This window comes from Caretta caretta, chromosome 1 (genome assembly GCF_965140235.1).
Source record: "Caretta caretta isolate rCarCar2 chromosome 1, rCarCar1.hap1, whole genome shotgun sequence".
In the NCBI taxonomy this organism is placed as follows: domain Eukaryota; kingdom Metazoa; phylum Chordata; order Testudines; family Cheloniidae; genus Caretta; species Caretta caretta.
In genome coordinates, this window is record NC_134206.1 from 119,297,243 (window position 1) to 119,313,903 (window position 16,661).

A 16,661-nucleotide genomic window follows, 5' to 3' on the forward strand; every position below is an offset into this window, starting at 1 on the left:
ATGCCTGGCTAGGGCCATGCTGCCGTCTTTTATTCCAGTGTAGACCTACTCTGAGAGCTCATTACCCTATTTTAATTACTATTATTTATTTTGATAGCACCATAAGTGATACGTGTCACTTTACATATTCATAAAATTCATAGAGCATGAACCGAGGAGCTTGCACATCTAAATTAAGATTTAAGATGAAAAGGGATTAAAAATATTAGACATTGCCTATACTAGGGAAAATCGAGTGCATAATTCCCCTGGTGGAAGCAACATAGAAGTTGCAGTGGAGACAGGAAGCAATGGTTTTATCATTATCATCCCGTTGTCTAACTAGTGGCGGGTTTACAGTTAGGGGGGCCCTGTACACAGCTTCATTTTCGGGGCTCTCCCTGGGGACCCAGCCAAGAAAAAGAACATTCTCTCTTATCTCTCTCCTGTTTTTCATTCTTTTTCTCTTCATCCTCCTCCTATATTATAAGTAATGGGAAGTAAATGAAAATAAAGTGAGGTACCTTGATTGGGGTGCAGGAGAGGGTGCGGGGGGCAGGCTGTGGGAGGAAGTTTGGGTGCTGGGTGCAGGCTCTGGGTGGGGCAGGTTGTTGGGGTGTAGGAGGAAGGGGGCGGTGCTTACCTCGGGCGGTGTGGCTCCCAAAGTGACAGGCACACCCACCCCTCCGGGAGCGGCACAGTGCGGAGGGAGGCAGAGCGGGCAGCGAGCTGCCTTAGCCCTGCCGCGGGCATGCCTCTGCGCTCCCCATGGGGGAAGGGAGCCCAGCGGGTCTCCGTGTGCTGCCTGGCACAGGGGCAGTGCATGTAGCCGCCTCCCCCTGCCAGGGGCACACAGAGACATGCCCGCAGCCGGCCGCTTCCGGGAGAAGCGTGGGGCCACCGGCCATGGCATGCAGGCAGTCGGCCTGCCTGAGACCTGCTGCATTGCCAGCCAGGACTCAGGGCCAGGTTGTCAGATATTTGTCCTGGATTTAGGGGCCCCCCTGTTTTGGGGGGTCCCATGCCACCGCAGGGTTTGTTCCATGATAGATCCGCTCCTGTGTCTAACCATCTAAGTGAAGACTTAACATGACAGTGTGAAAAAAGACTGTAGGGATTTTTTTAGACAAAGTATTAGAAATGCTTAGGCCAAGCCTACGCTTTAAACTTTTGCCAGCATAGCTAAATTGGTCAGGGGTGTGCTACATGTGATCTCTGACTGACACAGCAGTGCCAGCAGGAGCCACTAGTGTAGATGCAGTTTTAACCACAACTTCACACTTTCTGGTATAGCTTATTTCATTTGGGGTGAGGGTGAAGGGCGTGGGGAATAAGCACATTTTTGCTGGTACAGTTTTGTTCATGCTTGGAATGTTTTGCTGGTATGGTATACCTCTAATGGTCTTACTGTAAGTTTTCACTTTTTGTTCTGTTTGAACAATGCCTCTTACAATGGGGTCCTGATCCATGACTGGGGTCCTCCTAGGCACTATGATAATACAAATAATACTAATTAAAATTATTTCTATTATTTCCATGAAAAATGTTGAAAAAGTAAAAAATGAAAAGCCCCCACCTGTTCAGACCCTGCAAAATGGAAACAACTTCAACAATTCAATATTTTTCACAACAGTAAAAAAAATGTTTCAACCATCTCTAGAAATTAGGGACCCCTCGGCCTGCACAGAGCCTATTGCAGGATCATGGCCTTAGACTGTAAACTGTTTGGGACAGGCACCAAGATTATGCAATTATTCAGTTTATGCTTGTTCACCTCCTAGACAGTTCTGTTACAAGGTTGGATTTTTTTATAAAGAAGTAATTATAATTGACTCTGCTTATTGCCTTTGTGGGTTTTGTTGCTGTTTTTTAAAGGTTTAAGGAAAAAAATGAGGGCAGAAATCATCATAGTTTGGCAGATTAGAGTTGAAATGGTAATCCATGCATAAAGGTGCCAAAGAAAATTAAAATTGTTGTGGGAAAATTAGACAAATGGAGTATTGTGAGTGCCCTCTTTGGCAGGGACCAGTGTAATAAGAAACTAGATTGGATATAGGCAGGAGCAGAGATAGGTAATAGCTAGTGTAACAGCCAGTGGCATTTACAAGTTCTCATTCAATATCGAAAGGTTGATGCCTACGTGCAGTTAACCAGTGATGTTAGCGTCTAATGCTCACTTCTTAAATTTTCAAACAAAGCATCTTCATGCCTTTTCCCATGCTGCCCCTTATACCTGGGAGACACTCCCTGTGCACATCTGCAAAACTAACTCCTTATCCCCCCTAAAAATCCTCCTTATAACTCCCTTGCTGTGAGGCCTACAAAAGCATTAACAATGGTTAGGCTTCTGGAAATGCTGAGACAACGGCCTTTCACGCTCACCATATTCTCATTGTTTCCTTGTACTCCCCTGTTTGTCTGTATCCATCTGCTGTCTCTTGTCTTATATTTAGACTGTAAGCTCTTTGGGGGCAGAGACTGTCTCTTTGTTCCATGTTTGTACAGTGCCTACACTGGGGGGTCTTGGTACATGTCTGGGGGTCTTAGATGCTACAAGAGTACAAATAATAATAAGTAATAATAAGTGTTAACTTGGAAAGTGCTTCCCTTTTGATTTCTAATGTTTTTTGTTTTGTTTTTTTAAACTACAAGGAAAAATAATTTTAAATAAAATAAAATACAAAGGTTCAAATCAAATACATTCCCTAGTGTGTTTTGTGCTACTCAGGTTTGATTTCCTGGGGTTTGGCTTAATGAAAAAAAAAATGAGGGTGGGAGTAGGTGACAAATGGAAGATTGTTTCCTACACATTAGCTACAGTGTCAGCGTCTCCATTTAAGGCACCTGGTAAAACTTCTTTGTTTTTGTTTCATATGTGATGTTTGTTTTTTCCTTGCTGATAATCAAAAGGGGCAAATTCACTGCTGGTGTAAGCTTATGAAGGTGGTGAATTTGCTGCCCATAAGAATAAACCTTCAAAACAACATATCAGGGCAATAGTCCAAAATTCCCATCAAGTTTAGGTATTTATATGTAGTAATAGTAAAGCTCTTTTCTGTTTTGGCTCAAGTCCCTACTGGGGGCTCTTTCAATTTTAGGTCTTTTTGGAGACTTTAAACATCATAGCACCAACACCTTAAGGATCATATTAGAATAAAGTTAAAAATCATCAGTGTTATGATAATACATAAATGGTAGGTTTGTTTGTCACAAATGAAGAATGTATGTGTGTGAATGTTATGTATCTGGAATGGCACGTTTTAGAGTACGATGAAGTTATTCCTTCTGAAATAAAAATGATGCTAAAGTTAAGGGCTGGATTCATTAGCGGGACATTGTTGGCTAAGAAAAAGTTGCTGGCTTGTCCAGTGGCAGAGCCATAAATAGTGCTTTTACATAAGTAAATGTCCAACTTAGCTAGAGCCTCTGAATGCTCTTATGTTCTCAGGTTTGTTGGACTAATTCAACCTATTTCTAAATCCAGATTTTCAAAATTGACCAATTCAACTGAGCATAAACCCTTTGCATGCACAAAACTCACAAAATGTCTTGCACACATGAAATAGTAATTGCACACAAATGATACTTGGCAGTTTGCATGCTCAGAAGCCTATATGGTACACTCAGATGTAAGTTGTGGATGCAATTTAGGTAGCTCTGGAAACATGGCTCCTAGTTTTAGCCCTCGAATTTTCAGGAAGGTAATTAAAGCACCTTCAAGCTGGCACCTGCCACTGAATGGATGGCTGGTACTACAAGACTCTTCATATTCATGTTTGTATGGTAGTGTTTCATGGTTAATACAAATCATAAACAGGCTATAAAAGATGAAGCATCAGTGAATCCTGTCTTTAAAATTGCTCAGAGCTAAAGTTTTAAAACTGATACTGCAAAGTGAAAAGTGAAATTTAATCAGACATTTTTTGTAAAGAAAAAGTAATTTATTAGATATAAGATGAAAAGCTGTGAGAGTAAACATCAATCTCGTCTTAGACACATGTCATTGATTTGATGTTTTCTCTGTGCTGCTGCCTGGAGGTAAACTCTTTGAAATAGCAAAGTAGGTGCTTTATCTGTCTGTGGATAGGAGCACAGCTTGCTAAGTTACTGCTTTTTTGAGACCCTGTTATATCTTTATATTCAATCAAAGAGAAAACAGTAAATCAGAGTAATTGCTTTACCCCACGGCATTTCTATTTGTAAATGGAAAATATACTGTAAAAATCTTCAAATTAACTTCTGCTGTTTAAACCAGATGAAAAGTCTAAAAAAACCACTTGCAGCCCAGTATAGCATTTTATTGATCATGTCACTGGTTCATTAATGTCTGACTCTTTGTTCTAATTGAACCAATGGTTTACATTTCATTAGGGAAAGCATGTAACTCTCAGAAATGTAGTACTGTCATCTCTAAGAGCTTCTACTAGCAACAGGGTTTTGAAATTATTATTTTTATGCAGGTGAAAATGGAACTGATACCAGTAAATTGGCCAGCAAAGAATATGGACATAACCAATGAAATGGAAAGCAAAACAAACATGAAATGGTAGCACTGTAATGCTACATAGCAATTTAACAAGCAAAGTACACAGTGCTGTAATAATTAAATTGTCAGTATTAAAATGTTTTCTAAAAATATCTTGTGCTGTTTCCTGTACATTGTTTCTGGATGGCTAGTCTTTCTGTGGTTTAAAATACTATGGGACTACAGTAAGGATACCATTGTTAAAGTTATAAAACATTTTCCATTTTAACCTCCTTTTTACAACCACTATCCTATATCGGGGCTAGATTGATTCTCCGCTGCATTATACCAGTTTTACCCAGGAGCTACTCAATTAAGTTACTCTGGCAAAAACTGGTGTAATGCAGTGGAGAATTAGACCATAAAATATTAAGAAAAACTTTTTTCAGCCTGAAATTTTGTGTAGTAAGTCATAGGTCTGTTGAGAATTTTTGGAGAAACTTTGAGGATAGTTGAATAAGCCATTTATAAGTTATGAGTCTTTGAAATATTATTTCTTTTTCACATTTTTAAAATAGTTCTAACTTTAACTGCTCATAATTCAAAAGTGGCTTAGGCTAAATACTTTTTACATATTTATCGTCGCTTGTACGTAGGTCTAGCTTTACTGTTTGGAATTCATAAATCTTTAGTTATTTAAGTTTTGTTTTTGTAGGGTTTTTTCCTGTGAACATTATAGGTTCTTTATGCTACCATGCAGTATTTAGGAACTTAACATGTAAACCCACAGACATTGTAATTTCCATGATCTTGAAAGTAGGCATTGCAGTCTATGGTGCTTCCCTGTGGAGATTATAAATTCTGACGTGAGAAGGAAAAGAGGAAGTCTGGGTGCACTTGAACAACTAGTGGAAAGGAGGATCTAATCCCAAAAAGGGTGTCTAGATGATCATCAGTAAAGGTACAATAGGAGTCCCTATGGACTTTATATGCTCCAGTTTGAGATGTAAAATTAGCTATGTATTTGCCACCTTAAGAAACTGTTCCATATTAATGTAAAAATGGATTACGCTTTTGTTGTTCTATTTGGATTTGAGGTTGTAAAAGTTTTATATGTATAATATCGTGTACGACTGTGAACTATTAGGAGAAGAAACCTGAACAGATAATGTAGCCAAATAATAGTGTCATGACTGGGCATGGGTGGCCTGACCTCGTGGTGAGAGCAGGAATCAGACTGGGTCAGATACCAGGAGGTCATAGTCCAAGACAGGCCAGAGGGCAAAACCGAGACTCAGATGTCAGGCAGGGTGAGGTTACTAGGAGATGAGGAGGAGCAGGTTGCGGGGTCTGCAGTCCTAATCTGCATGGACAACTTCCTGTTCCTGTGCTTGGGTTAAATAGAAGCTGGGGACCAATCGGGATCCCCTAATGTTCCACCAATCAGATTCCAGGACTGGAGTTCTCTGTCAGAGTTCAGCTGCTGTTCTGGCAGCAGGTCACTGGGTGGCAGGTTGGAATTGCCTAGCTTGTAGGGGCCCTGTAGACTACTGTTCAAGACTCATGGTTCCTGATAAATAAATACACTTTCCAGATAAAATACAAATAAGGTTACAATATTAGATCTGCTAAGAACTGTTTTAGCACATATGTGTTTTTTTTTTAAATTAAAATGTCTTGAAATCCAAGAAATACTAACCTAAATCTCTAGAATCAATAAACAAACATTGAAAGCCCTGGCTGGGATGATTTAGTTGGGGATTGGTCCTGCTTTGAGCAGGGGGTTGGACTAGATGACCTCCTGAGGTACCTTCCAACCCTGATATTCTATGATTCTATGAAAGGTCTGGTAACTCGGCCAACCATAGTCAGGTCATTCTACATTCACTTGAGTGTGTTCTCTCACCTTGCAGGTAGGTCAGGCTGAGATAGGAAATGTTTTGTGTCTCCTTTCCCAAAGTTCCTTTACAGCAGGAGAAGGTCCCTTAAGGATGGACTGATACAAAGGCCAGGACCAGAATGCAAGAGAGATTTTTCTACTTCGATGTGCATCTTATATTCCTCCAAAATATCAGATGGTGTAAGGATGGAGTTCTGGTAGCAAAAGACTGATGTCTATTTTGGAGCTCCCATTGGTACTCTCTGGCAATTTTTATGGCCTCGAAGAGGTGAAGTAGTGCTGGTGATGACAAACAATATTTGGTATTAGCATGAAGTATCTCAGAAAAGGGGGTTGCTTTAATTTGTAGAAAGAGTCCTGTTCCTTTGGAGTGAATACCAACTTGATCATCTAAGACAGGGATTGCCAACCTGTGGCTCCAGAGCCACAAAGGGCTCTTCAGAGGTTAATATGCGGCTCCTTGCATAGGCGCCAACTCCAGGGCTGGAGCTACGGGCTCCAACTTTCCAATGTGCTGCAGGGTACTCACTGCTCAACCCTTGGATCTGCCCCTGGCCCCACTCCAGTTCTCCCCCCGAGGCCCCTGCCCCTTTCCTGAGTCTGCTGCACCCTTCCTCCTTCTTCCTCACACCCCCTGAGCCTCCTGCACACCACAAAACAGCTGATCACAGCGGGCGGGAGGCGCAGGGATGGAGGGTTAGGTGCTGATTGGCAGTGCTGCTGGCAGGTGGGAGACACTGGGGGCGGAGGGGAGTGGGAGCTGATGCGGGGCTGCTGACGTGTTACTGTGGCTCTTTGGGAATGTACATTGGTAAATACTGGCTCCTTCTCAGGCACAGGTTGGCCACCCCTGATCTAAGAACTTGTGATCTGATGAGGAAGGGAAATGTGTTGATAGATGTTCTCAGATGCCTCTCAAGTTGGAATTAGAGAATAGTCCTTTCAATGTGAGTTGTTCAACCCCCTGGGTGGGCTGGTTCTGGAATGGTTCACCCCAGAAGACAACAAGAAACTCCTGAGGTAGTGAAGTTGCAATGCTTAAAACCTCAGGCTTTTCAGGTGGATGTCTTCTCCATTGCCTGAGACCCTGTTACTATTTGGATGATTTGTGAGAGATTAAATTCAGTTTTTGGTGGGCAAGGTTTTTCAGATAAGGTTATGGCTACCCATTTAAGCCTTCTCATGAGTTGTCCGTATCTATAGAACTTGGGGAAAAAATGTTCCTTCTGGTGTCAAGACAAGCAAAAGACAGCCCATGAGTGCTCCTGTCAGTATTGTGAAGTTTTTTTTAGGAAGGCTTGGTGTTGCAAAGGGTTTTCTTTCAAATTCCTGGGAATCCAGGCATCTATCTTTAATTCTTTCCAGTTAGGGCACATGCTTCAATAGTACAATCCTGAAGAGAAGTTTCAATCTATCTATGCCTCTTATAATGTCCACTGTACGTTGTCTAATGTCCATAGATGTTTATGTAAATCTTTTTATTTTTAATTATCAAGTTAATGTTTCATAGTCATAGTATTAGCTAGAGGAATCAGTGAACTAACCACTCTAATACAAGTCTCAATTCCTGATTTTCCTTAAAGACTGGGTTGTCCAGAAATGGTTGCTAGCCTTTATTCTGAAAAGTTTCCATGTAATTCCAGGAGATGATCCTTCTTAGTTTTGATCCTGTTTTCCTTCTTAGAGGGAGAAGTTTGGCATTCTCTAGATGTCTGAGCAGCAAAGTACCTGGGAACTCCATGGTTTAGACTGTTACACGGGAAATGTATATATTGGGGTGGGTGGGGGAACTGGAGAAGGGAAGAAAGCCATGTAAAGCCACTATAGCCATAGTAATGATGGTGTGCTAATAATCCATTGAGCATGAAATGGTATTACATAATTAACAGGTAAATTTTCCTCTTTTAGTATGTGCTTTGGCAGAGCTGAAATAAATCTAAATGTGTTTATAAAACAGATTGAAATACCTAGGATAATATAGAGATAAAGTGGGTGAGGTAGTATTTTTAGTGGACCAACTTCTGTTGGTGAGAGAGAGAGAGAAAAGCTTTCAAAGTTGGTCCAGTAAAAGATATCTCACCCACCTTGTCTCTCTAATATCTTGGGACCGACAGTGTTACAATGACACTGCATAGGATAATATAAGCATTATATAAATGCAACTTTCATTCATTCATATATAGATGTCAGTACTGCATACATTTGGATTGCAACTCATGTGCCAATTAATATCTTTTACACATGAATTCAGAATGTATACATTTTAAAAATAACCACTTACTGTCTATGAAAACCATTTAAACCTATCCTTTTAGTGTTTGACTTCAGTGTATAATGTAGAATAAACCAATTTTAAAGTTTTGAGGATTGTCTGCTTTTTGGTTGTCCAGTTTTGCCTAGGCATTTTGGCCTATACTCAAAAAGCTGCATCAGTATATTTTTGGGATGCATATGGGAAAAGTCTTGAAATGTTTAAGAATCTGGGCCATATGGCTCAGATATCAGGGAGATGAACATAGTATAAATGCCTAGATAGGTATATGTACATTTAAAAAAAAATTACAAAGTGAGGAGCTTCGTCGCTGCCCTAAACACCAGAGGCGTAATGGGAACATGATGATGATGAAAGTTTGTTTTTTTTTAAAAAAGGAAACTCTTAGACTCATTTTTCGGTAACTAAAGTGTTTGCAATAAATAAAATTATAGCAGTTGGCCTATTGTCTTTGAAACAAAATAAATAAATACATTTGGTGACATACGTTCATGGAAATATGATTCTTGCAATGTTCTTGAAAATAAAGAGCAGTCTTACAAATACTAGAGATTTTGCCATCTGCCATTAACAAAGGAACATATTTTTCAACTTGCAGCTGTTTCTAAGGTACTGTTTATAAATGGCATATTAGTCATCATGATGTTGCTTTGTCATTTGCATAGTCATTCTATATTGTTGCAAGTTATGAATTCCACTGCTAAGTCAATATCTAATTCAGGATGTGTAGATGGGCATTCAAAGACCTAGAAACGGTACATTTTTATTGACTTTTTTTGCATCAAATAAGGGGAGGAAAAAAAGACCCTCAGCTTTAGCAGTGAATGTCATATGGGTGATTTTTTTTAATCTGTGGGTGCCAGAGTGAAGACTCATGTCGTCATTTACTTTCTAGAAACTGGTTAGGGTATAACAGCCTCAAAAGGAGATGTCTGCCTGAACATCTGTCTACAGACTAGATGCCATATATAAAGCATTTCAAGGCCAGAGTTTCTAAATGGGAAGAAAGGTACCTCAAGGTGAAAATGTAAGGAGATTCCTACTACTCCAAGTTAACTTAGCAACCCTTATCAGGGACCACAGAGAATCCACTTTATATTACATGCAACAAACTACACTCAAGGTTGTCAAGTCAGGCTCTCAAAAATTAGGAGATGCCAGAATGAAGGTTGCCTGTGCAATCTTAATTTGGTCTCCTGGTGTGTCTGCATTATGATACAGACTGATCGTGGAGTTCTGCTGTGCATTCTGGGACATCCTTGGCCTGGACCTTGCTACCATCTGGGCCAAGTCCTTAGAGAGCAGAGTGCTTCCCTTGTTCTGCATGCAAGCTGTGTCCGCATGCCCAAAAGGGGGACCTCTATGACCTGAAGAATTGGCACCAGTGTCACTCCTCAACATGCACTATAAAGTCATACCGAAGGTCATCTCTCTGTGGCTGAAATCCGTGCTGGCAGACGTGATCCACTCATAGACGCTGACTCTGTGGGTGCTCCAGGGCTGGAACACCCACGGGGAAAAATTGGTGGGTGCTCTGCATCCACCGACAGCTCCCCCCCCCGTCCCAGCTCACCTCTGCCTCCTCCCTGAGTGCGCCTTCCCCGCTTCTCCCCCTAGCTCCCAGTGCTTGCCACCATAAAACACTGTTTCGTGGCAGCGGCAAGCGCTGGGGAGGGGAGGGGGGCAGAGGGGGAACATGGTGTGTTTGGGGAAGAGGCGGGGCTGGGGCAGGGATTTGGGGAAGGAATCCAATAGGGGCAGGGAGGGGGCGGAGTTGGGACGGCATGGTCTCTTGTCCCTCTTCCAGGAGAAACCTTTGATCCACACTGTCAAATGCTATCTCCTGGGCACTCTGTGGGTATTCAGCTTTGGTCCCTGCTCTGTGGGGTTTCTTCGGGAGCTATAAGCTGCTGCAGAGTGTCTGGTGAAGCTCAACTGGGCTTTGACCAAACCTACCACCTTGGGTCGAGGGGTGCATCAGGGCTGCCTGCCCTCCAAACAACTGTATGCCCTCACCATTGACCCCTTCCTCTGTAAGAGAATGATGGAGTTGGTACTTCAAGAGCCGGACTTGTGGGTGGTCCCGTCTACATATACCAGTGACGTGCTCCTCGTGGCCCAGGACCTGGGAGACCTAGTATGGGTGGCAACTTGCCAAGCCATCTGTTTGGCAGCCTCCTCCACTCTGGTCAACTGGGTCAACAGTTCAGCTCTGGGAAGACCTCGGCCCACCCATACCAGTACCATCAATAGGTGCACACCTTTAAACTTCTGCAACAAATGAGGTAGAGATCCTACAGCGAACTATCTGTCTTCAGTACACAACCTTGATTCATCTCCAGAGCAGGCTGGGAAATGTAGTATGTGATCACGTAATTAAATATTGTACCACAGGCACCAGCTTCCTCCTTTCCCGGGGGTTGCTCAATCCCCACACAGTCCCAGGCTCAGGCCCCAATCCACCCCTTCCCCCAAGCTCCCACCATGCCTCTTCACACCCCCGCTCTGCCCCTCGCACCACTCCACCCCTTCCTCCTGCTAGAAGTCACTTATCAATTTACCACACTGGGTTATCTCAGACGTATGGTATAGTAACTTTAAAATGGACCGTGGATTTTAATGTCCTTTAGACACTACTAAGAAATTATTTTAAAATACTGACAGTGTCTACATATCTTGGGTGTTTTAAGTACACTCATATCTTAAAATTAACAGCTTTGGGCATTTTAACAGTCTTCCCTGATGCATGGTAAGTCAAGTCACTTGGGTAAATGATTTAAAGTCCATTTTGCTTAACTGGGCAGCTAGTGAGACAGACAAGCTTTATTTTATTTATGGCCAATACACTTACATGACACTAATGTATTTTCCACTTTACAAAACTACATCACAAAAAAGAGGAAATCATTAGCTGGAAAAAGCAAAATATTAAGTCATCCTTTTAATCTAATAATTGTAAACACTTGTAAAACTGTTTAGGCATTTAGGTTTGTTTTGTGATGAGGATGAAGCTTAAGAGACTGAAGTTTGCAAATCTATATATGTTGTTTGGAAGTGATATGGACACAGTGTTCCTCATGTCTTGGACCTCTTATATTAAAATAATATTTTAGAAATTTTTTTGATGTTTGTCTTTCTATACTGGGGCCTTTAGTTTATTTCCAAAAAGGACACAATTGGTTCATGCAGTGATACCATTTAATCCCCAGCCCCCTTCCCCCACCCTCTCCCCATCATTCAAATATTCATTTTTTCATGCTCTGAAGTTGTGATGGTGTCAAATCAGTTCGAAGAAGGAATTGATTCAGCAGTAGTTTCATGACTTGACTGATTAGCAGAGATAAGAAGAAGGAGCATAACTAGGAAAACCACTACAGCATGTAGTTTTAACTGCTCTTTGGGGAGCTAGTTAATGAAAGAATCACTACAGAAACACAGTTGTGTAAAAAAGGAGCATTCTCTTATAACACACTGAGGATATGTCATAAGTGGAAATATGTTCATAATTTCTATTTACTCTTAGCTGTAATTACCATGTGTCTTAAGAGAACTCTCAGTGCTCTGTCAAGGTTGCTTCGATCTTTTCTGCATCACATTTCAGGCAGAGAAGCTCAGTACAGGCTAGAGCTTGCCCCATGTGTTTTTTGTTTTTGGCTTCCTTAAGAATTTAATTATCTGTTTTCTGTGTGAGAAAGCACTGGCATACCCAGAGACCTGAGCTTCCACTGACTGATTAGATTGGCATTAATCTGATTCATGTTCTTGTTATCTTTGCCATCTGTCTGTGAACCACAGTTAATAGATTAACATTGGTTTATGTGTTGCCCTTTAATTTTTTTAAAATTCTCTCTTTCCTTTGACGCAGTGTCTATGAACCAGACAGAAATGTTCTGCGGAGGAAAGAATGGGAGAGGAGAAATCAGGAGGCACAGCAGGAAGATGGTTCATTTAATACCAGTTACTCCCTCTTCAGTGAACCGTACAAGGTAGATGTTTCCCAACTGTACTGCTTTTTATTTATTTATTTCTGGACAATAAAATGTAGGTTGTACAAGCTGTTGGCTTCAGTAGTCTCTTACAAGTGTTGGCCTCACAAAACTTGCATATAAACATTTATGGTTCATTGAGAATCAGATACTTTTATATTGGTTTCTTACAAGATTCAGTAGTAACTAAGATGAAATAATCTAATACCTTGTGATTTGCATTGAATCTAGGAGGTTGCACTGAATCTGAGAGTAAAGGTGATGGTGCTTTACTTCTCAAGTATTTAGGAAAGTAACTGTGATAGAATGTGGTCAGGCTAACATAAGAACATCAGAATGGCCATACTGGGTCAGACGAATGGTTCATCTAGCCCAGTATTTTGTCCTCAACAGTGGCCAGTGCCAGATGCTTCAGAGGGAATGAACAGAACAGGGCAATTATCGCATGATCCATACCCTGTCATCCAGTCCCAGTATCTGGCAATGAGAGGCTTAGGGACACCCAGAGCATGAGGTTGCATCTTGGTTAATAGCCATTGATGGACCTATCCTCAAGGAACTTATCTAGTTCTTGTTTCAACCCCAGTAAAACGTGTGGCCTTCACAACATCCCCTGCTACAGGATGACTGTGTGTTGTGTGAAGGAAAATAAACATAAGGAAGTGCTAAGTCTGCTGTTTGTTAATTTTTTTGAGTGACCTCTGGTTCTTGTGTTATGTGAAGGGGAAAATAACACTTCCTTATTCACTTTCTCCACACCATTCATGGTTTCATAGACTGCCATCATATCCCCCCTTAGTTGTCTCCTTTCTAAACTGAACAGTACCAGTCTTTTTAATCTCTCCTTATCTGGAAGCTGTTCCATATCCCTACACATTTTTGTTGCCCTTCCAATTCTAATATGTCTTTTTTGAGATGTGGCAATCAGAATGGCACGCAATACTCAGTGTGTGTGTGGGGGGATATCATGGATTTACCTAGTGGCATTATAATATTTTATGTGTCACCTATCCCTTTCCTAATGATTCCAAACATTGTGTTAGCTTTTTTGACTGCTGCTGCACATCGAGCAGATGTTTTCAAAAACTATCCACAATGAATCCAAGATTTCTGGACCCTATCATTTTGTATGTCTAATTGGGATGGTTTTCCAGTGTGCTTTATTTTACACTTACTGACATGTAATTTCATCTGCCAGTTTTGTTGTCCAGTCATATTTAGCTACACACTAAATACGTTTGTATCATGGGTACAATCTAGGTGCCTGTTGTTTAGCATGACAGTATATATAGTTTATTTTTTATTCGCTATGAATGACACAAACAAAATTGGTCTGAAAATACCATCTGCTAGGATTTTCATTCCTGTGGTCCCACCTTCCAAAAGGGGCAGACAGAATTCCCAAATGTCATTTAGAGTTTTGGTCCCTAAGGGATGGAGCACAAGCCAGTCCCACCACCAATGGTCACATGTTACCCTTTGAGCTTAAGCACTGCCTAACCTTTGAGGACTGGTAGTTACCTTCTTGAGCATGGTCAGTAAAAGAGCTCCCTGCAGAGGCTGTACCTCCCAATTGCTGCTCCAGCTCTTCTCTTTGGATGCTTCAAAGCACCGTAGGGTACCTTTTACTATGTCCCTGCCTTCCAGTCAGATCTAAGTTATTAAAATAGCTCTGCTCCATCTGCCTTGGAGTGGCCTACCAGTTGTACAGGTGTTAGATTTGCTGCAAATGTTGGCTTAAGCACTTAGAAAACATGGGAAACATCTTCAAGTCCTCCTCAAGGTACTGCAGAGAGACTACCACAAGTCCCTTATGAGATCAGCCTGGAGTGTTTTGAAGGGCAAACCCATGAGCACAAGTTACTCAATATCACTATGTGCTGAGACAAGTGCAGGTGCTGCTGGGTTAGTGCAATGCATTTTCGTCCTGCTAAGCCCAGTCAGGTAGCTTCATCACCAAATGGGTTCTGTGCTGTTGCCCGGGAAGCACTGGATCCTTCACCTGCATAGTCAAAGCTATGTACTTGAAGTTGGTGGTACTAAGATAATCTGTAGAGGTCTGAAGAAGAAGTTGAGCAGAAGCACTGAGAGAGAGGGTCTTATTCTTTCTGACCGGCTGCTGCTAAAACCTCCCTTCAGAAACCTTTGTAATGAGGCCTCCAGATTTTCCCCCTACCATCTCTATTTATCATCTCAGTCCCATGGTATGGAAATGGTGATTCTGAATTATCAATGTGTTCTCAGGCCAAATCACTCTTAGTTCTGTGAGAGACTGCCACAAAGTCTTCAATACTGACATCAGTGCAACCTTCTCACCCTGTGTCAGAAAGTGAGGGGAGCTCTCAGTACACTTGGAGTGCTTTTTACACTGGGGTTAGTGCCTGTACCCCAGGAGTTATTTCCCTCAGTCACTAAGCTCTGGCTTCAACACCAGCTTCTCCTACCCCCTGTATCTTTTGTACCATGGATTCTGATGCAGTCCCTGTCAGGGCTTCCTGAGGCACTTATGATGCTGTAGGCTACCCCATGCTCCTCCATCACCAGACAGTTCCTTCCATTTATACCCAGCTGGGGAGGGGAGTGGGGGGTGGGCTGAGGATCAGGTTGGTGGTGATGACTACAGCTTGGATGCAGAAGAGCTGGAGGATTCTATAGATGCCAAGTATATTTCTGCTGTGGAGAAACATCAGGTTAACAGCTCTGCTGGTGTTCTCATAAATCTGCACGTGTAGTTACTGAGATGTTACAGGGCCAGAATTTCCCTCTCCCATAGAGTGCTGTTGCCTTCCACCCTATTTTAGATGAGCTAGTGAAAAAGATGTGACAGGCACTTCTACATCTGGCTTTGTTGTGAAGAAAAAAATATATCCTCACCATGGAAACCACCACCTACGTCTCCCACCTTGAGTGTGAGGTCTTGGTGATGCCAACCATGGCTACAGGAAAAACCATCACTCTCACAGTATTGAACACCAAAGCTTCAACACTTAAGATTCTGTGAATGTCAGATTTACACTGCTTGTGGCCTTTATCATGGCTTAATACCAGGAAGACGTTTTCTGCTCTGATTGAGTCTCTTCCACAGAACTAATGCCAGGAAGCTTGTGCACATAAAGCATAGACTGGCTGTGCAGCAGGTGTGGGCCACCTTCCATGCTAATGAATTGGTGATGAAAGCCACTGCCTCGGGGGAAGATGCCTGTAGCTCTGGCTGAAGGCATCTTGGTTGTACTAGGTTTCTATATTGGAGAGAAACTGACTGGGGAATAAGTGGAGTTCTCACTGCAGAAGGTAAAATGAAGGCCTCTGAACATTCTCAGGCCTGTATCTCATCGCTCAGGCCCCTTTGTGACACTTTCTCGGGATGTCCATAACTGTAAGTCACCGTGTTACCCCTTGCCTTAGCAAGAGAGAGATTTGTTGGTGGTAAGCTGGATGACAGCTTCCTGACACCCCAGTCTGTTAGCCATCCCAGGCAAACCGTTCAGCATTCTTCCAACCCTTACTTTGCCTTCCAAGTAAACAATTGGTGTATCCCAGTTCTCCAACTCTCCAGAAGTGTTCCCCCTGTATTGTGCAGCCCACCACTGAACACTCAGTAATTATTAAGTCCACTGTCTCCAAATACTATAAACACCAGCTTACTTCAACAGAGAAGGAACAGTCTATTTAATATCACAGTACTGAGATGACATTATTGTAAAAGGAGAATAAGTTTATTAGCAAAGAACAGAGATTCACATATTCAAGTGAATATTGAGTAGGAATAATGGCAACAGTGACATTGATTACATATAAAACAAAAGTATAACACATTTCTAAGAGACCGATCATAACTTTTAACATGCTAAAACCTATGGGCTTGTCTTCACTACAGGCTAAATTGGTGCTGCTGCGATCAGTGTAGCGGCATTGATTTAGCGAGTCTGGATAAGACATGTTAAGTTGATGGGAGAGTGCTCTCCCATCGACTTCTGTAATCCACTTCAACGAGAGATGGAAGCTATGTTGATGGGAGAGCATCTCCTGTCGACATAGCACGGTGTAGACACTGAAGTA

General features: G+C 41.9%; 1 protein-coding gene across 3 annotated transcripts in view; it reads left to right on the top strand.

The window, feature by feature from the left end:
• AFF3 (ALF transcription elongation factor 3) overlaps window positions 1–16,661 on the top strand; it is a 488,013-nt gene that overhangs the window by 53,976 nt on the left and 417,376 nt on the right. For all 3 annotated transcript variants that reach the window (XM_048857937.2, XM_048857946.2, XM_048857957.2), the window contains exon 2: window positions 12,482–12,602. In XM_048857937.2, the coding sequence (XP_048713894.2) occupies window positions 12,482–12,602 (121 nt within the window). The remainder of the gene's footprint in view (window positions 1–12,481; window positions 12,603–16,661) is intronic.